Source organism: Microcaecilia unicolor, chromosome 1, assembly GCF_901765095.1.
Source record: "Microcaecilia unicolor chromosome 1, aMicUni1.1, whole genome shotgun sequence".
Taxonomy (NCBI): domain Eukaryota; kingdom Metazoa; phylum Chordata; class Amphibia; order Gymnophiona; family Siphonopidae; genus Microcaecilia; species Microcaecilia unicolor.
The window spans coordinates 77,499,243-77,520,375 of NC_044031.1; the positions used below are offsets into that span (position 1 = coordinate 77,499,243).

The following is a 21,133-nucleotide window of genomic DNA, read 5'->3' on the forward strand; positions in this document are numbered from 1 at the left end:
AATGTGGTGCAGTTGGACCCAGGGAGTCGTTTTCTGCTCTGTCAAAGTTACAGCGGCACATCAGAGTCTCAATCTACGTACAGTATATGCTCCCAATCAATTTTATTGGATCTTTTATAAGACCCTGACTCAGTTACTCTTGTCTGTGCAGCCTCATCCAATCATCATAGGTGGAGATTTTAATATGGTTTGGGACCCCACTGTGGACAGATTGTAGTGGGTCAAGAATAGCATGTGAAGAGAGAAAATCAAGGCAGCGGTGGTGAACAGCACGCTCAAGTAATTTGGAGAGAAAAGGGAGGAGGGAGATGGGTCGGTAATTATGTGCCAGGTAGTGGATTTGGTTGATATGTGACAAGTCTTCCATCCTTCGGATAAAGACTATACCCATTTCTCTTGGGCCCATTCCACACAATCCAGGATTGACTGCTGGTTTCCAGTTCTCTTTTTTCTGCCCTTTGTCAGAGATAGGGTCCATATGCTGTTTTTGATCATGCATGGGTTTGGATGGATTGGAGACCGGTGGGTACTCTGCCTAGGCAAAGGGATTGGTCATTTCCCATCACCTTGTATAAAGATTACCAGTTTGGAGCTGGGTTGCTCAATTGTTGGTATGACTATAAGAAACATAATGTATGCCATGAGCAGGACCCAGTGCTTTATTGGGAGGTGGCAAAAGCGGTCTTGAGGGGGTATATTATTAGCTACGCTAATCATCAGAAAAAAGCCAGGGATCGTGAAATATTGAGGTTGGAGCGTCTCCTGGTGACACAACGAAGACAGTTTTGCCAGTCTCGTGATTCGGAGGGTAAGCAACAATTGCTAGGCACGCAAACTGCTTTAAATGAATTGTTTCATCAGCGAGCGGAGAAACCATTGGCTTATTATCGTTTTCAACTGTTTAGGAATGGGAAGAGCGGAGCCATGTTGGCAAAATTAATTTTGCGTAAGCTAGGGCTCCGACAGGTTTTGGCCCTGCAGGATGAGACAGGGACACAGGTTACAGACTCTTATATTTGCAAACTTCCTGCCTCTTCTTTCGCACATCTGTATGCTAATCCCCCCGAAGAAGGCTTGTCGGCTCAGTGTTACTGGGAGGGGTTGTCCCTCCCTTCTCAAAACAACTGAATACTAGGACAACAGGGTTATATCTATGAAACCTTAAAAGTAGGCTGAGACCGCACCGAGATGTACTCTGATAGAGAATGTTTGTAGCACCAGGCAATGAAGATGATAGGACACTGAAAGGGGTCCTGTTAGTCAAATATCAGACTGACATCTCTCTCCAATTTAAGCGTCATGTGGAAGGCTTTCTTGCTGCTACCCAAGAGGCACTAAACTGGAGGTGCCAAACTCAAGAAAGTAACTAGGAATTTTTGCCTATTTCCACGTTGCCAGCATCAAGATTCAAGTCGGCATGCAGAAGGGAGCACCTATTTTGCATCAAGGCTAGAAAGGTTTGGAACATTGGCAGAACAGAAAATCTTCTAAGAAGAGGAACCAGGTCTGATAGGGCTAATACAGCGTATGAGGATCATTGTGATGGTGCGTTTTCTTATTAGAGTAGTGGTTCTCAACTTTTTTTCCTTCTTGACACATCTCGCAAATGACATTGACATGCATAACCATGCATACTACAATCTGTGGATGAATTTAAAAAACAACACTAATTATTATTTTGTTGCTCTTAAAACTGATGCAAAGGAAACACAAAATATATTTATTACAAATTAAAACTGAAATTAAGATAATTAAGTTTTATAGTTTTAATAGAAGTTTTAGCATCTCTTTAACTAATGCTTAGTGCATGCTAACAGTATTAGCATGTGCTATCTGCCACCCTGGCCCATTTTATTCCTATGGATATGGCAGCAGATAGCACACAGATACCCATTAGCACTTGCCAAGCATTAATATCAATATAAGGCTTATATACTGCTATATCCTCATTTGGGGATACTTTATCAAGGAGAAGTTTTCAACTGATGTGCTGCATGTAATTATTGGATATGGAACTGAATGGTATACATTAGTGCATATGAAACTATCATTGTCATGATGTTTTTAGCTATTCTGGAGTTATTGAGCAGAGCTAGGATGTTTTCCTTATAGCCCACCTTACGAAAAATGTAAGAAATTCTCTGATTTGTTGGGTTCTTACATTCTGGGATTGTGACCATTAAGTCCCACTCACAGACTGATATTTGCTTTATAAGCAGGATCAGCAATCATAATTTTTTGAGCCAGCTATATTCTAATTTTTTTATATCAGTTACAAAACAGATTAATGCCGCCTAATTCATCCAAACATGAATTTTTTTTAAGCAGAAAAATTACTTACAAAGTAGCAGCAGACATCCCATTAGCGAAATGCAGGAATATAAATAAGGGAGGTAGAAATCCCAAAGATCTGCAATACAAGTATTTGAAAAATTCATTAGAAGTAGTAAACTCAGACCATGCCACAGTAAGATCACCATGAAAAAGCTATTTAAAAAAAAAAAAAGTCAATGAGGTATTCTGTGATAGATGAACTGGAAATTTACTGAAAATAGTTAAATTCCTCAAAACAGTCTCATTTCAATAAATTCAAAATATGTTATTGAGAAGGCACTGACCCAACTATCGCTCCTTGTTTCTACAACTAGGAATCTACAATATGTTAATAGATAGTAAGTGTTGTTGCCTTTGGATGCCAAGAAACACTCCATCTCTCCAATGACAGATGACAATATCACAAATGTCCACTTAAAGGATGGAAGAAATTGTAGGGAGAAGAATCAGAGGTGAAGATCAGAAGAAAAGAGGACAGGGAGAGAAGACAAATTCTTTATTGGAAGATAAATGAGGGAAATATGACAAGAGAAGTTGGAGGAGTAAGAAACCGTTGACAGCTGTCATGCAAGATAGAACAGCAAAATAATCGATCTGAATTTCAAGAAAAATTCCCACTGTGTCTATGTGAACTACAAAATTACATTTCTTCAAATCAATGCCCATTTTATCCTGAATTAATAAAGGCTCATGATTTTATTTTATAAATAGCTACTTTCCCAGGTTTTTAAAAATGCAACAAGGTTTTTATTGAATATATTGCTATGTGCACAGCAGAAAGCAGTAAACACAAAAAACAACAACAGAGCTCATGTTGCACACTGACAGTATTCCAGTTTACGCCACCTACTTTCTCAAGCCCAGTAGTAGGGCAAATGCAATTTACATCATCACTGGGGTTTTTTTTTTTTGCTTGTTTGTTTTCAAATCCTCAACAGACTAGTCCCACATAACATCATAGTCCTCCTCCTCCACCCCCACACATCCCAGGCCAAACTATTCTCCAGCCTCTAGGGAGATGGCTCCCCTCAACTTCCACAAACAGAGAGAGAGAGAGTCCTATACAGTTATCTAGAAGAATGATCCCAGAACTTCAAAAATGTAAATTAGTCTAAGGGCCCCACAGTTGTCTTAATTACCAAGGGCTTCCTTTACAAAGTTGCCGTGCGGCAAATGAGAGGAAGCTGAATGGGCTTCCTTTTATTTGCCACACTGAAAATAGGCAGTGCGGCTTTGTAAAAGAGGCTCCAAGAACTTTGAGATGGTCAGCTCTTGGAGCGACCCTCAGGGGGAGGAATGCTGGCTTCGGCATAACCCCTGGTAAGCTTTTCCTCAGCTGAGAGGTGCCCAGCTCTACCACCGGCTGCCTTTCAGGTGCTGTGGAGGACTTGCAGCTAATCTGCATATCCTTACAGCCTTCTCCGGGGTGACACCCAGGTCCACTCTGATCCACTCAGGGCCTCCGCTCTAGGTGCCCAGCGCGCCAAACGGCGCACGGGGCATTTTCTCTTTACATCTAATCTTCTTCCCAGTTGCTAAAGTACCTCAGTCGTTTATGGCCCCTATTCACATTCTCTTCCTAGCCCTGTCCCTTCCTAAAATTTTCCCTCACCCCCTATCTCTCTCTGCTACAGGAACTCACTGCCCATCCATCGACTTCATCACCTCACCTTCTCTCCTACTCTCTTCCTCCCTCTTGGCTTTTAATCTCCGTCTCTTTCTTCCCTCCATTTTGCCTTCCCCATTCCACCTAAATACCTCTCGCCTTCGACACCTTCGTGGCCACACCTCTCCTACTCTCCTCCGCTCTCTTTTACTCCTTCTCTTACTCTCAGCTGGTGACATCAATCCCAATCCTGGCCCTCCTCATCAACTATTATCCCAACTCTACAGATCTCACCGTGACCTCTCTAACCTCAACTCTATTCCTCTACTCCCCTCCTCTTCTCTGCCCTTCTCTTGCGCCCTATCGAATGCCCGTTCTATCTGTAACAAACTCCCCTATATCCAGGACCTCTTTATCTCGCGTCACCTCCATCTGTTCGCCATAACAGAAACCTGGTTCTGCCCTGATGACTCTGCTTCAGTCGCAGCCCTCTGCCATGGCGGTTATCTTTTTTCACATACTCCTCGCCCTGCTGGTCACGGGGGCGGTGTTGGACTACTTCTCTCTCCCTCCTCCAGATTTCAACCCCTTCTTCCACCTCAATCTCACTGTTTTTCCTCCTTTGAAGTCCACTGTATCCGCCTTTTCTCTCCTCTGCCTCTTCGAATAGCGGTCATTTATCATCCCCCTGATAAGTCCCTTTCATCCTCTCTCAGTGACTTTGTTGCCTGGCTTGCCTTCTTTCATGATCCCTCCTCCTCCTCTCTCATCCTTGGTGACTTTAATATTCCTGCTAATGATCCTTCTAACTCTTATATTTCCAAGTTACTCGCTTTAACATCCTCCTTTAACCTCCAACTATGCTCCACCTCCCCCACTCATCAAAATGGTCACTGTCTTGATCTTATCTTCTCCTCCAACTGTTCACCCTCTAGTTTCCTTGCCTCTGATCGTCCCCTCTCTGATCACCATCTTATAACTTTCACACTTAAATCTCCTCCCTCCCAGTCCCGTCCTATCTTATCTAATTTATCTAGGAATCTTCACGATATTGACCCTTCATCTCTCCAATGACAGATGACAATATCACAAATGTCCACTTAAAGGATGGAAGAAATTGTAGGGAGAAGAATCAGAGGTGAAGATCAGAAGAAAAGAGGACAGGGAGAGAAGACAAATTCTTTAATGGAAGATAAATGAGGGAAATAGAGAGGTTGGAGGAGTAAGAAACCGTTGACAGCTGTCATGCAAGATAGAACAGCAAAATAATCGATCTGAATGTCAAGAAAAATTCCCACTGTGTCTATCTGAACTACAAAATTACATTTCTTCAAATCAATGCCCATTTTATCCTGAATTAATAAAGGCTCATGATTTTATTTTATAAATAGCTACTTTCCCAAGTTTTTAAAAATGCAATAAGGTTTTTATTGAATATACTGCTATGTGCACAGCAGAAAGCAGTAAGCACCTCCTCTCTACTGTGGCACCATCCACGTCTGTCAACAAGGCTGTTTCTTCTTACAACAATGCTCTAACAATAGACACACTTGCACCTTTGATGACCCACCCTATAAGGCGTACAAAACCCCAACCTTGGCTGACTTCTAATATCCACTACCTATGTTCCTGTACCCGCTCCGCCGAACGCCTCTGGCGGAAATCTCGGGCCCTTGCTGATTTCTTACACTTTAAATTCATGCTAACCTCCTTCCAATCTGCTCTTTTACGCGCCAAACAGGATCATTATAGCCAACTGACCAACTCTCTTGGCTCTAACCCTCAACTTCACTTCACCACACTGAACTCTCTCCTCAAGGTGCCCCCTCCCCCAACTCCCCCTTCATTATCTCCTCAGACCCTTGCTGAATTCTTTCACGACAAGGTTCAAAAGATAAACCTTGAATTCTCTACCTCGCCACCTCTCCCTCCACTCTGCTGCTCCCCAGTATCTCTCCACACTCGTCCTTCCCTACACCCCTTCTCGTGCACTCCGCTCCATGGATAAATCCTTCTTATCTGTTCCCTTCTCCACTACTGCCAACTCCAGACTTCGCGCCTTCTGTCTCGCTGTACCCTACGCCTGGAATAAACTTCCTGAGCCCCTATGTCTTGCCCCATCCTTGGCCACCTTTAAATCTAGACTGAAAGCCCACCTCTTTAACATTGCTTTTGACTCGTAACCACTTGTAACCACTCGCCTCCACCTACCCTCCTCTCCTCCTTCCTGTACACATTAATTGATTTGATTACTTTATTTTTTGTCTATTAGATTGTAAGCTCTATGAGCAGGGACTGTCTTTCTTCTATGTTTGTGCAGCACTGTGTACGCCTTGTAGCACTATAGAAATGCTAAATAGTAGTAGTAGTAGATTTCCAAACCTGAAGTGATAGGGGATCAGGGGCATTTCCAGTAGTAAGCAAATGTAATCTGGTTAGCAATCAGGCATGGCTGAATTTGGAAATTTTGAGCAATAGTGAGCTGTGGAACAATTCTGCTAAAGCAAGAAAACATCTGGATCCCAAGGAATAGTGTATTCCAGCAAGTCTCTCACCCTACTTTGAATAGCCTTCCAGTATGCCTGGGCCTTTCTACACTGTCACCAAATATGCTCCAAGGTCCTCCATCTCCACATGGCCTTCAACAAAGAGTTTATACTCCTAAGAGACTAGAATGGACCTAACAAGAGTAAGGTAAGGAAAGGGAAAGGAGATGAAATTTGATATACTGCCTTTCTGAGGTTACAATCAAAGTGGTTTACATATTATATACAGGCACTTATTTTGTACCTGGGACAATGAAGGGTTAAATAACTTGCCCAGAATCATAAGGAGCTGCAGTGGGAATCAAACTCAGCTCCCCTAGTTCTCAGGCCACCACACTATTAGGCTACTCCTCCACTCCAGGTTACATACCGTCTGTAAATAACTTTAACCGAGTTTCCTTGGAGGCTGTGTTATATACTAATATCTGCATCTTGTCCCAGGTCTCAGAGTCATACGTAACCCCTAACTTTATTTTCCATTTTACTCTATACATAATGTACTTAGGGTGTGCTCTACACAGGTATTTGTACAAGACAGAAACCAGCCCCTTTGTGGTCCAATAATTGCAAGTATTTATTTGTTACATTTTTATCCCACATTTTCCCACCTTTTTGCAGGCTCAATGTGGCTTATATATAACCATTAACGGAGTTAGCAGATTACAGTTTGAACAAATACATAGTATGAATGAATACAAAGTGATATTGTGGTATAATGAGGTGTATGTGTGGTAGGAAACAGTTGGGGAAACTTAAAAGAGGGAAAGGGGGAAGAAGAGTCAGGTAATGTCCGTTGCAGTCTTTGGTTATGTTGTGTTGCAAGTGACCGGTATTTTTATGTCGGGTCGTTGGGGTATGCTCTTCTGAACAGGTCTGTCTTTAGTGCTTTCCAAAACTTTAGGTGGTCGAGCGTTGTTTTTACTGGCAATGCGTTCCATAGTTGTGCGCTTAGGTAGGAAAAGCTGGTTGCATAGGTGAATTTGTATTTGAGTCCTTTGCTGCTTGGGTAATGGAGGTTTAGATATGATCATGCAGATTTTGTGGAGTTTCTGGTTGGTAGGTCGATGAGGTCTGTCATGTAGCCCAGTGCCTCGCCGTAAATAATTTTGTGAACAGTCGTGCAGATTTTGAAAGTGATGCGTTCTTTGAATCGTAGCCAGTGCAACTTTTCTCTTAGTGGTTTGGCACTGTCAAAACGTGTTTTTCCAAATATAAGCCTGCTGCTGTATTTTGGGCGGTCTGAAGTTTCTTTATGATTTGATCCTTGCATCCCGCATAGATTCCAATACAGTAATCTGCATGGCTTAATACCATGGACTGTACCAGATTACGAAATATTTCCCTCGGGAAGATTAGTTTTACCCGTTTGAGTTTCCACATTGAGAAAAACATTTTCTTTAAGGTGGACTTCACTTGGGTCTCTAGTGATAGGTTACGGTCGATTGTTACTCCGAGAATTTTCAGGCTAAGACAGGGAGGGTGTATCCTGGGGTGTTAATGTTTCTGGGTTTGTATGTATTATATTGGGATGAGATAATGAGACAGTGTGTTTTTTCTGTATTGAGTTTTAGTTGGAATGCATTTGCCCATGAATTCATGGTAAGTACATAAGTAATGCCACACTGGGAAAAGACCAAAGGTCCATCGAGCCCAGCATCCTGTCCACGACAGCGGCCAATCCAGGCCAAGGGCACCTGGCGAGCTTCCCAAACGTACAAACATTCTATACATGTTATTCCTAGAATTGTGGATTTTTCCCATTTAGTAGCGGTTTATTGACTTGTCCTTTAGGAAAACGTCTAACCCCTTTTTAAACTCTGCTAAGCTAACCGCCTTCACCACGTTCTCCGGCAACAAATTCCAGAGTTTAATTATGCGTTGGGTGAAGAAAAATTTTCTCCAATTTTTTAAAATTTACTACACTGTAGTTTCATCGCATGCTCCCTAGTCCTAGTATTTTTGGAAAGCGTGAGCAGACGCTTCACATCCACCTGTTCCACTCCACTCAATATTTTATAAACCTCTATCATGTCTCCCCTCAGCCGTCTCTTCTCCAAGCTGAAAAGCCCTAGCCTCCTTAGTCTTTCTTCTTAGGGAAGTCGTCCCATCCCCGCTATCATTTTAGTCGCCCTTCGTTGCACCTTTTCCAATTCATCTATATCTTTCTTGAGATGCAGCGACCATGCTAACGTATTGAATATCCTGTGTATACTGAATCCAAAGCTAGTATCAAATCTGATCATATTATGATCACTGTTATCAAGCGGCCCCACACTAGATCTTGTGATCCACTAAGGACTAGGTCAAGAATTTTTCCTTCTCTTGTCGTCTCCTGTAGCAGCTGCTTCATAAAGCAATCCTTGATTTTGTCAAGGAATTTTACCTCCCTAGCATGCCCTGATGTTACATTTACCCAGTCAATATCAGAGTAATTGAAATCACCCATTATTATTGTGTTGCCCAGTTTGTTAGCCTCCCTAATTTCCAATAACATTTCTACATCCGTCTGTTCGTCCTGGCCAGGCGGACAGTAGTATACTCCTATCACTATCCTTTTCCCCTTTACACATGGAATTTCAATCCACAGGGAATCCAAGATGTGTTTTGCTTCCTATAGAATTTTCAAATCTAATTGATTCAAGGCTCTCCTTAATATACAATGCTACCCCTCCACCAATTCGATCCACCCTATCACTGGTGTCCCACTGGTTATCCTCCTTCCACCAGGTCTCAGAGATTCCTATTATATCTAATTTTTCATTTAGTGCAATATATTCTAACATCTTATTTCTTAGGCTTCACATACTTGAATATAGACATTTCAAACTATGTTTGTTGTTCCTATTTACATCATGCTCAGTACATGACAGTATTAATTTGCAATCTTTTGTCTGATTTTTATTTTTATTTAAGGACACTTGATCTACTATGGTCTCTTTTGCAACCTCACTATCGGGATACCTTATCTTCCCTGGTTGGTGATATCTTTAAAAGATACCTTATTCCGAACCATGCGCTTTTGAGCGACTGTCAGCCTTCCCCCAGTCTCTAGTTTAAAAGCTGCTCTATCTCCTTTTTAAACGCCGATGCCAGCAGCCTGGTCCCACCCTGTTTAAGATGTTCTCTGCCTGCCATTTGCTGGTTGGTGAGCACAACCCTCTTTGTCTGGAATGGTTTAGCAGGAGGAATAGGAATTCATGTTTTTTAAATTCAGCTTCAATTATTATCGATGGGGACTACTAAATAATTATGCACATAACATATTAACTGCCTTCACTGTATACAAATCTATCTCTTGCATATTCATTGTGGTTATCTTGAAAACCTGAGTGGCTGAATGTTTCCTGATGACTGTGTTGAGAATCCCTTCCTTAGCGTGTTTTATATTACCCTTAGCTCCATAAAGTTTATCTAATGTAGTTATTTCTGAGAAGACCACAGCCCCCGGGTGTGAAATCTATCTACATGGACTCCCCCAGACCAGTATGGACGCATCTTTAAGAGTTGCTTGAATTAGAAGGATTTGGAAAGGCATTCCTTTCGCTAGTTTGGAAAGGACTGCTCACTAGGAGAGTAAATCCTGCAGAGAACTGGTGACAGATGGGTCTCTTGGAACTTTCGAGATGTAGTGAGTCCTCTGAGTGGATAAGGTCCATAGACCTCCCTCTCGAATGAAGGTGTAGTTGGGGCTTGGGAAGGAGGGGTCCATAAACTGAGGATGCCACCTGGCCCAGCATCCTCAACATTTAGTTAATACTTTCAAACTCTGCTGAATATCTTCCACAGTGGATACAAAAGTTATGATCCCCTATTGTGGAAGAAAGATAGTTGCTTGAGTCATGTTCTGAAAGACTCCTACGAATTCCAATCGCTGTATCTGGCTTAAATGAGACTTGGGAAAATTTATCCTATTGGAACGGGTTTAGCCATATTGGCCTGCAAGAGGGAAAAGTTCTTTTGTAGGCATTTTCTGATGCTGATAACTGGATCTTAATTCTGTCGGCGTGCAATTTGAGGGTCATTCCAATAACTGAAAACAATAACATTTACACTATTTTGAGAACCCATCAAAGGCCATTTGTTTGCAAAGAATACTAGGCTCTTTCCAACTGGAAAGTCATCCTAAGTTACTGAGACTTCAGTGATGCTCTCTTGGAGGCAGTCAAAACTCTGTCCCCTGGTTTGGCTGCAGAATGGTTTGGGTTTTTGGATCTTCTGCTGTCTGGTATAAGAGAGATCCCTGACTAGATTGGGAAGTGTGGAGAATATCAATGCTCTGAAGAAACAGTATGTTTTAAGCCTGTAAAATGTATTGGATATTCTCCTGTCTTAAATATGTATTTCTCCTGTTTGGCCAGCAGATGGTACTTGTTTATGCTTAAAGCTGTTACAGAGGACTGATTTCTCTTTCTCTTATTTGGCACACAGATAATAGGAAGTGCCTGTAGTGATGTAACCAGTTTTTATTTGAAACTTGACTGTTCTGGGCTCTGATTGGCCTGGAGTTTTGAAACTACCCAGCAGTGGCTGGCTGTTGCTTCAGTTTCAGCCTGGGAAAAGGAGAGAGAAATATGTTTTGCTGAACATATATATGCCCCGATCTTCCCCAGGTACTTTCTTGGAAGTATGCAAGTATTTAGTTAGTGTTATGATTGATCCTTATTTCCGTTTGCCAATTGTAATATTTTGTTCCACTGTTCAATATTTAAGAGAACATAATTGTTTCTTCACCCTGTTTGTCTGGACTGATCCTAGTGGTTTGTGTGTTGGGTTTGTGAGTGCTTTCTGGGAACTGTGCATTGACACAAAAACACATGTGCATACATACAAATGTGTAGACATACCAGCCCACAAAGAAATACACACACACAGAGAAACAACACAGAGGTATGTATGTGTACTCACACACACACGTGTGTGAGTATGGAGAGATCAGAAAGACTTCCATGAGCCTGCACGCTTTCCACACTTGAATAAATTTAATACAATGCATAGAATATAAGATATTAACACCACAAATGCAAAATTTGAAAATTACAAATTACTTCGGTGAATGAAAAATATTGCACTTTAACATAAAAACTATTTTCTTTTTGTATTTATTACTGAAATTAAGTTTACAGAAATAACCTGCTTACTCCTTACCATACAGAGACTCCTTGCTGGCAGCATCATTGTCAATAAGGGCAGAGGCCACCCACACTATTCCAAAAATAAGAAGTGCCAGAAGAATCAGCATAACAAGTGTTTCCAAAATGCGAGCTTTGATTCCCTGAAAAATACAATGGAAAAGTGGGAAATCCACAATTGAAATCTGAGGTCTGTTTCCTCCTCTTGTTTTTTTTTTTTGGAACTTGCATTAAATTATTTTATATTTTAGAATGATTTGCTACCAACATATTTGGGTTTTACAAGTGTGCTCAATTAACCCCCCCTCCCCCCCCCCCCCCCCCCCCCCGTTTACTAAATCATGCTAGCGGCTGCTGTGCATTAATGCCGACACAGACCATTCACTTTGAATGGGCTGTGTCAGCATTGCGCGCAGCTTAGTAAACGGGGGGGTAAGTTTGTACATATTTAGAATGAGCTCTTGTGGTTATGTACTCCCTGAAAAAAACAAAGCAAAGAACTCTGTCTAGCGTCTAAGTATCTAGTGGTATGCTATTATCATAGGGTACCGGAAACAGAACAATTTTAGGTTTATTCTTCCAAAATAAATATGTTCCACTGTTCAAAATGCCCATTTTTTCCTTAAAACCATGGAAAATTGATTTAAGAAATTCATACTACAAAATTAAATTAAGATTCAACAATCTTAGTCCATGACATTTCAGATCTGTGTTTTGCAAAGCTTGTTTTAAAGATGGATTATGCTTCTTCTGAATACTTTTAGCTGAGAAAATGAATTAGCAAACTGTATTTAAAATTCCAATCAAAGGATGGAAGGACGTGTATGGCAAATTGCCCAAAAACTATAGTCTTGCCAAGATCATACCCTTAACAGGTACACCACCAATCTACTTCAAACTTTTTCCTGTTGGAACTGCTTTGACATCTCCTTACAATCTGGAGAGCCCTCAAGTGTGCAGCTATAGTATTGCTCATTTTAAAAGATCACATACGGCTGCAAGATGCATGTATAGATAGCTATAAATATTTAAGAATCCCTACTTACAATAAGCACCTATAAGACTGTAAATTTCTGTGTTTACAGCTAATCAGAGGTTCTTTGAAGGAACAAAAAAAATCTATTTTTACTGGTGCTTTCACACCACACGTACTATTGCTGTTCAGGTGGAATAATATATGTACGTTTGTGCCACTTAGGCACTATCAGCTCAGAAAAGGTACAGAAACTGAATGGAAGATGCAAGACAAGCCAGAGAATGGGTAACAGTACTAAGGGAAGTGATTCTATCCAATATACACCTATTTTAATTATTTCCCATGGGGGGTGTTTTATTGGTTAAAACCTAAAATCAGAAGCCTTAATTAGAAAGAAGACAAATACACCAAGAGAATACAAAATAAGACAATGGCATATACCTCTATATAACCATTATCAAGGTGCCCCAAAGAAAAAGCCAAAGAGGAGTTGAATATTGCTATTGTTTCATTTGCCTCATCTCTCTTACTGTGCTATCCTGTTTCTTTGATAGGATTGAGTATTTAGCATTTTGAGTCTTATAATCTAAATGAAAATGTTCTCTCTCTTTAATTTATATGGATAAAACAATCTGGGGCACTTTTACTAAGCTGCAGTTAAAGTGGCCCTAGTGCACCCATTTTTTCCTGCATGATAACATTTTTTTAATTATTACAGCCATAAAAATGGTCTTTTTCTATTTTTTTTCATTAATAGCCATTAGCACACAGCCATTAAAAAAAAAATTTACCACATGAGAACTTCTGCCACCCATTTTGTAGGTGGTAAGGGCTAATGCAGTATGTGTGTGCTAACTGGTTAGCATGAGCTAATGTAGCTGCACTAACTGGTTAGCATAGGAATGCCCAATCTCTGCCCCCCCCCCCCCCCCTTCAGACATGCCCCTCCAAAAAAATTAAAACATTTTTTAGCGCTCGGTTAACGCACAAGCAGGTTTGGCAGTTACTGCAGGACTCCTGGGCACGTCCAGCGGTATGCCATTTCAAGAAGCTCTAGGCACGTGTTAGCACCTAATGCAGCTTAGTAAAAGGACCCCCACCCTATATATGCTGCCACAAATTCTGCATAAACATTTAGAGAAATGACAAGAACAAAAACCACTTCAAAACCAAAATTTGTTACGTTCCTGCTAGAATCTGTAAAGGTGACTAAAGTAAAGATCTGGTGTACCTCAGGGGGAGGAATGCTGGCTTCGGCCTAACCCCTTTTCTTGGCTGGAAGGTGCATGGTAGAGGTGCCCAACACTCCCACCAGCTGCCCTCCAGGTGGTGTGGAGGACTTGTAGCCCATCTACATATCCTCACAGCCTTCCCCAGGTTGACTCCCAGGTCTACCCCGATCCTCCCAGAGCCTTCTCTATACACTTTGTACAAGCATTTTCTCTATACACTTTGTATTTTCTCCCAGTTACTTCTTATGGCTCCAGTACACTCTCTCTTCTTGGTACTATCCCTTCCCAACCTCTTTCTCCATCTGAAACCACTGTATACTGAAGAAACACATTGCCCACATTCTGCTTTCATCATCTCTTTTACCTTTTCCCTTCTTCTCAGCTCTCAACCTTCAAGGTTTCCTTCCTTCCATTCCACCATCTCCATTCTATCTGTGTATATCTTGCCTTCATCGCTGTCGTCATGCCTCTCCTACTCTTTCTTCTCTGTAATCTTTTGTTCCATCTCCTGCTCTCCTCTGGGGATATCAGTCCCAATCTTGGTCTTCAAAATCAGATCTCCCATCCTATTCGTGCAGGTCACACCGTGATGTCTCCAATCTAATTTCTGTTCCTCTCCTCCCCCTTCTTCCCTGCCTCTCATGTGTTCTGTTGACAGCTCTGTCTGCAACAAACTTTACTATATTCACGACCTCTATCTCTCTCACACTCCATGTGCTTGCCCCAAGACTTGGTTTTGCCCTGAAGACTCTGCTTCAGCAGCGGCCCTGTGTCATGGAGGCTACCTTTTCTCCCATTCTCTTCGCCGGTTGGACGCGGAAGTGGTGTCGAGCTACTACTTTCACCCTCCTGTAGATTTCAACCTCTTCTTCCACCTCAGTCTCACTGCTTTTCTTCATTCCAAGTCCACTACATCTATTCACTCCTCTGCCTCTCCAAGTAGCAGTCATTTATCGACCCCCTGATAAGTCCCTTTCTTCCTTTCTGACTGATGCCTGGCTTTCTTTCAACCTTCATCTCCATCCCTCATTCTGGGGATTTTAACATCCATGCTAATGATCCCTCTGACTCTTATGCTTCTCAGTTTCTCGTGTTAACATCCTCTTTCAATCTTCAACTGTGCTGCACTACCTCCACTCACCAGAATGGCTACTGCCTTGATCATACCTTCTTCTCCAACTGCTCACTCTCCAGTTTCTGCACCTTAGCTCTTCCCCTCTCTGACCATCATCTGATAACTTTCACACTTCAACACCTTCCCCCCCATTCCCATCCAATCTCAACCAATACATTGACCCTTCTACTGTCCTCCAGTGTTTCAAATCTCTTCTCAATCACTATGTTATCCAAGCCTGTCAATGCGGCTGTCTCATCCTATACTACTACTCTCTCCTCTGCTCTAGATACTCTCATAAGTACATAAGTATTGCCTAAAGGTGTGAGCAAATCTAAATAAATAAAAATACTGGGACAGGCCAAAGGTCAATCAAACCCAGCATCCTGTTTCCAACAGTGGCCAATCCAGGTCACAAATACCTGGCAAGATCCCAAAAAAGTACTAAACATTTTATACTGCTTATCCCAGAAATAGTGCATTTTCCCCAAGTCCATTTAATAATGGTCTATGGACTTTTCCTTTAGGAAGCCATCCAAACCTTTTTAAAACCCTATTAAGCCTTTACCACATTCTCCGGCAACGAATTCCAGAGTTTAATTTTCTCCGATTCATTTAAAATTTACTACTTTGTAGCATCATCGCATGCCCCCTGGTCCTAGTATTTTTGGAAAGCATAAACAGACACTTCACATCTACCCTTTCAACTCAACTTATTATTTTTATAGACCTCTATCATATCTCCCCTCAGCAGCCTTTTCTCCAAGCTGAAGAGCACTAGCCGCTTTAGCCTTTCCTCATTTTCGTCCCCCTTCTCTGCACCTTTTCTAATTCCACTATACCTTTTTTTGAGATGCGGCAATCAGAATTGAACACAATATTCGAGGTGCGGTCGCACCATGGAGCGATACAAAGGCATTATAACATCCTCATTTTTGTATTCCATTCCTTTCCTAATAATACCTAACATTCTATTTGCTTTCTTAGCCGCAGCAGCACACTGAGCAGGTTTCAACGTATCATCAACGACGACACCTAGATCCCTTTCTTGGTCTGTAACTCCTAACGTGGAACCTTGCATGATGTAGCTATAATTCAGGCTCATCTTTCCCACATGTATCACTTTGCACTTGCTCACGTTGAACGTCATCTGCCATTTAGACATCCAGTCTCCCAAGGTCCTCTTGTCATTTTTCACAATCCTCCCGCAATTTAACCACTTTGAATAACTGGCAGGCTTATTTTCGAAAGAGAAGGGCGCCCATCTTCTGACAAATCGGGAGATGGGCGTCCTTCCCTCAGGGCCGCCCAAATCGGCATAATCGAAAGCCGATTTTGGGCGCTCTCAACTGCTTTCCGTCACGGAGACGACCAAAGTTCATGGGGGCATGTCGGCAGCGTACCGAAGGCAGGACTGGGGAGTGCTTAAGAGATGGGCATCCTCAGCCGATAATGGAAAAAAGGGCAGCCACTTGGCCGACTTTTTCTTGGTCCATTTTTTCTTACCACCAAGCCTCAAAAAGGTGCCAAACTGACCAGATGACCACCGGAGGGAATCGGGGATGACCTCCCCTTACTCTCCCAGTGGTCACCAACCCCCTCCCACCCTAAAAAAAAAAAAAACTTTAAAAAATTTTTATGCCAGCCTCAAATGACATACCCAGCTCCATGACAGCAGAATGCAGGTCCCTGGAGCAGTTTTAGTGGGTGTAGTGCACTTCAGCCAGGCGGACCCAGGCCCATTCCCCCCCCCCCCCCCCACCTGTTACACTTGTGGTGGTAAATGTGAGCCCTTCAAAACCCATCACAAACCCACTGTACCCACATGTAGGTGCCCCCCTTCACCCCTTAGTGCTATGGTAGTGGTGAACAGTTGTGGGGAGTGGGTTTTTGGGGGGCTCAGCACCCAAGGTAAGGGAGCTATCCACTTGGGAGCAATTTCTGACGTCCACTGCAGTGCCCCCTAGGGTGCCCGGTTGGTGTCCTGGCTTGTGAGGGGGACCAGTGCACTATGAATGCTGGCTCCTCCCACGACCAAAGGGCTTGCATTTGGCCATTTCTGAGATGGGCATCCTCGGTTTTCATTATGGCCGAAAACTGGGGACGACCATATCTAAGGTCGACCTAAATGTTGAGATTTGGGCGTCCCCGACCGTATTATAGAAATAAAAGATGGCCGCCCATCTTGTTTTGATAATACGGGTTTCCCCACCCCTTCGCGGCTCAGGAAAACTTGGCCCCCTTTCGATTATGCCCCTCCACGTGTCATCAGCAAATTTAATTACATCACTAGTTACTCCCATCTCTAGGTCATTTATAAATATGTTAAAAAGCAGTGGTCCCAGCACAGACCCCTGGGGAACCCCACTAACTACCCTTTTACATTGAGAATACTGACTATTGAACCCTACTCTCTGTTTTCTATCTTTTAACCAGTTTTTAATCCACAATAGAACCCTACTATTGCAACTTACTTCTCACAGGTCTCCCACTGAACCATCTCTCTCCCCTTCAATCTGTTCAAAATTCTGCTGCACGACTAATATTCTGCCAGTGTCATTATGCTCATATTAGCCCTCTCCTCAAGTCACTTCACTGGCTCCCTATCAGTTTCCACATACAGTTCAAACTCCTCTTATTGATTTACAAGTGCATTTACTCTGCAGCTTCTCAGTACCTCTCCACTCTTATCTCTCCCTACACTACTCCATGGGAACTCTGTTCACTGGGTAAATCTCTCTTATCTGCACCCTTCTCCTCCACTGCCAACTCAAGACTCCGTTCCTTTTCCCTTGCTGCACCATATGCCTGGAATAGACTTCCTGAGCCAGTACGTCAAGCTCCATCTCTGGCCACCTTCAAATCTAGGCTAAAAGCCCACCTTTTTGATGCTGCTTTTAACTCCTAACCCTTACTCACTTGTGCAGTACATGTTTTATCATTCCCACTTTAGTAATTCCCTTACCCATTATTTGTCCTGTTTGTCTGTCCTATTAAGATTGTAAGCTCTGTCGAGCAGGGACTGTCTCTTCATGTCCAGTGTACAGTGCTGCGTATATCTATTAGCGGTATAGAAATGATAAGCAGTAGTAGTTGTAAAGTAACAGATCCAAAATATTGAGAATGACTATTTTTTTTCACATCTAGGGTACATAAGAAGTCTGAAAAAGTCACATGTGAACTTCTGTAACTTTTTATATTTTTTTTCACATAAGAAGATAAGGTTTGGACAGTTGCGTTACAAATTGTTTGCTCTAACAGAATTCATTAAAACCTCATTTTTGTTTCTAGTGATTTTAGTCACCTTTCTCCGGAGAAGGTATATGTAAAAAAAAAAAAAAAAAAAAAGCCTTTTCCCCAAAGTGGGAAGCTGCGCATGTGAGGTGCCTTAAAAGTACATATTTATTTGAATTGAAGGACTAATTCACAAAGGGCAAGCATGAGAACTTCAAACTGCCCAGTGATCAGACAAAGCAGGTACATGTTATAATTTCAAGTGTGTTAAGCCAAAATCTCAGAAACAAAAGAGAACAATGTACTTTGCACAGCAGAAAGCCAATGCTTCCAAAGCAAACTACCTGCATCACAGCATATCAAAACTGAGCAAGCATGGTAGAAGGCTGAGTTTGTATCTATATTCCTTTTTCCATTAGCTGAAGAAAGGAGATACAGTAGGTTTCACAGCAGAAGGCAGACTGCATCTGTGTGACACTTTAGCTGAAAAAAAAAATTAATACAGTTGGCTTGCATAACAAGATTGCATTGAGGTGCTAGAAACTTCTTTCCAGAATATGACAGAAGGAAAAGTTTGCATTTTTATGGATATCATACAGTGCTTACTGAATTATATTTATTTGCTTTCATTTATTTCCTGCCTTAGCAAAAAAAAAACAAAAAAGGGTCCAAAGCAGAATAGTCTTCACCACAAACCCACTACCACAAATGGTAGAAACATTTCCTTTATTGCTAGAATTAGGACAGAGGCAATGATGCTCATCTGCATGGCTGCTGGCTGCAAACAGCTTGTAACTGAAATGGCAATAAAGCTGAGATGCTAACTTATGATTCTACAAAGAACAAAACTTTCAGATAATTGCTCTAGATAAATGATCAGAGCTGGGCTGCTCTATTTTAATTACAGAATTTTTGGTATGCTTTTTTTTTTTTTAGTTTTGATTTTCTCTTTGGCATGCTCTTTTTCCTTGACGCCTTTATCAGAAACGTTTTGATTTTATACAGGACATTATATAGTGCAGTTACCATGTTAATTCACTATTAAGGCAGTTCCTTCTACAAAGAGCTTACAATATAGGAAAGACATATACAAATTAAGACAACGTTCAATACAGAATCTTGTATATTTTAAGCATTTTCTTTCATTAATTCAGGCTTGATCAGGCACACTAGTAGGTGATGTAATCTCATAGTGCCAGGATGGAACAGTTTTCCCAGAATTAAGTGTAAAGTCCAGAGCACGTGTAGCTCTTCCGTGCACAGCGGTCTTGGTCAACACAACTCAACTGAATGCAATGGTCATGGCTAATGACTAGTCCCAAGCAGTAGTGTCAAGTAGCTGCTTTGCATATTCTGACCAATGAAGCACATTTAAAAACAGATATTGGTAGCTCCAGTAGCTCCGATTTGGTGATATCTGACTTCACCGACTAAAGGATATACCAGCTTGTTAAAAAAATAAGATATGGGATGCTAGCAAATTTGCTAAAATTTACTTGGTTAGTGGAACAGCAAATTCTGTTTGGGTGAAAGAAGAGAGAGCTACATAGAATTTCTGAATGCATCAGCTCTTTTAAGATAAGCAAGAGCCCTTTTATAATCTGGAGTGTGAAGAGACTTCTTGCATGGATTCTTATTTGGTTAAGAACAGAATGGAGGCAGAACTATTTTCTTCATGACATGGAAAGGTGTGACCACCTTTAGTAAGAATTTAGATGGTTCCACAAAACTACTTTCTAAAAATGGAATTGTGCATTTGGTTCATTGGTAACCAAGACCTGAAGTTCACTTATAACTCTAAGTAAGGTAACCAACTATTAAAGAGAACTTTCTAGGTAAGATGCTAGAGTGAAGTGGACTCCCCTGGCTCAAAGGCAGCTTCATGAGAGAGGTAAGGACAAGACTGAGGTCCCATGACAGACGCTTCTGAAATCCTGACATGAAGAATTTCCTTCATTGAACAGAGAACAATCAGATGTGTAGCTAGTAATCTGACAACGGGGACATGATAGGCTGATAGTGTATCAAGATGTACTCTGATGGAGAAGTTTCCCCAATCCATACTAATAACGGTCCATGGACTTTTCCTTTAGGAAGCTGTCCAAACTTTTTTTAAACCCCATTAAGCTAACCGCCTTTACTACATTCTCTGGCAAACAAATTCCAGAGTTTAATTACATTAATTACATGTTGAGTGAAGAAAAACTTCCTCCAATTTGTTTTAAATTTACTGCTTTGTAGCTTCATCGAATGCCCCCTAGTCCTAGTATTTTTGGAAAGAGTAAACAGACGTTTCACGTCTACTTCTTTCCACTCCACTCATTATTTTATAGACCTCTATCATATCTCCCCTCAGCCGTATTTTCTCCAAGCTGAAGAGCCCCAGCTGCTTTAGCCTTTCCGCATAGGGAAGTTGTCCCATCCCCTTTATCATTTTCGTCACCCTTCTCTGCACCTTTTCTAATTACACTATATCTTTTTTTGAGATGTGGCAACCTGAATTCGAGTTGCGGTCGCACCATGGAGCAATACAAAGGCATTATAACGTCCTCGTTTTTGTTTTCCATTCCTTTCCTAATAATACCTAACATTCTATTCACCCCTTCAAAGAAATGTAGTAGATTGATGAGGCAAGTCCAGTTTATCATTGATCACTTCCAATGAGTTCACTTTGCATTCCCCCCCTTTTCATAACCTTCCATTGGTTCAGTTCACCAATTATTAGTTTGTCTTATGGCACTCTGGGCTGCATATCCTTCAAGGATTTGGGTTAGCCTGGCCTTTTACTTCTGTAAATATTGCATGAGCAAATGCTAACATTACTTACATGAATGCAAACTTGACCCCAGTTTTTCCCGAATAGGTGAACCTTTAGAGGGTCCAACACAAACAAACAGGACTTAAAAACAACATCCAAAGGTGAATTAACAAGGAACCAGCTATGCCCTGTAGCCTATCACTG

The 21,133-nt window shown here is 41.6% G+C and overlaps 1 protein-coding gene across 3 annotated transcripts in view; it reads right to left on the reverse strand.

Annotated features, from left to right (window-relative positions):
* Positions 1-21,133, reverse strand: part of LMBR1 (limb development membrane protein 1) — a 291,341-nt gene that overhangs the window by 169,823 nt on the left and 100,385 nt on the right. For all 3 annotated transcript variants that reach the window (XR_003941628.1, XM_030198592.1, XM_030198605.1), the window contains 2 exons: positions 11,632-11,758; positions 2,342-2,410 (listed from right to left, as the gene is read on the reverse strand). Coding sequence is in view for 2 of the 3 variants with exons in the window: in XM_030198592.1 (XP_030054452.1) it covers positions 2,342-2,410; positions 11,632-11,758 (196 nt within the window). In the remaining variant the exon portion in view is untranslated. The remainder of the gene's footprint in view (positions 1-2,341; positions 2,411-11,631; positions 11,759-21,133) is intronic.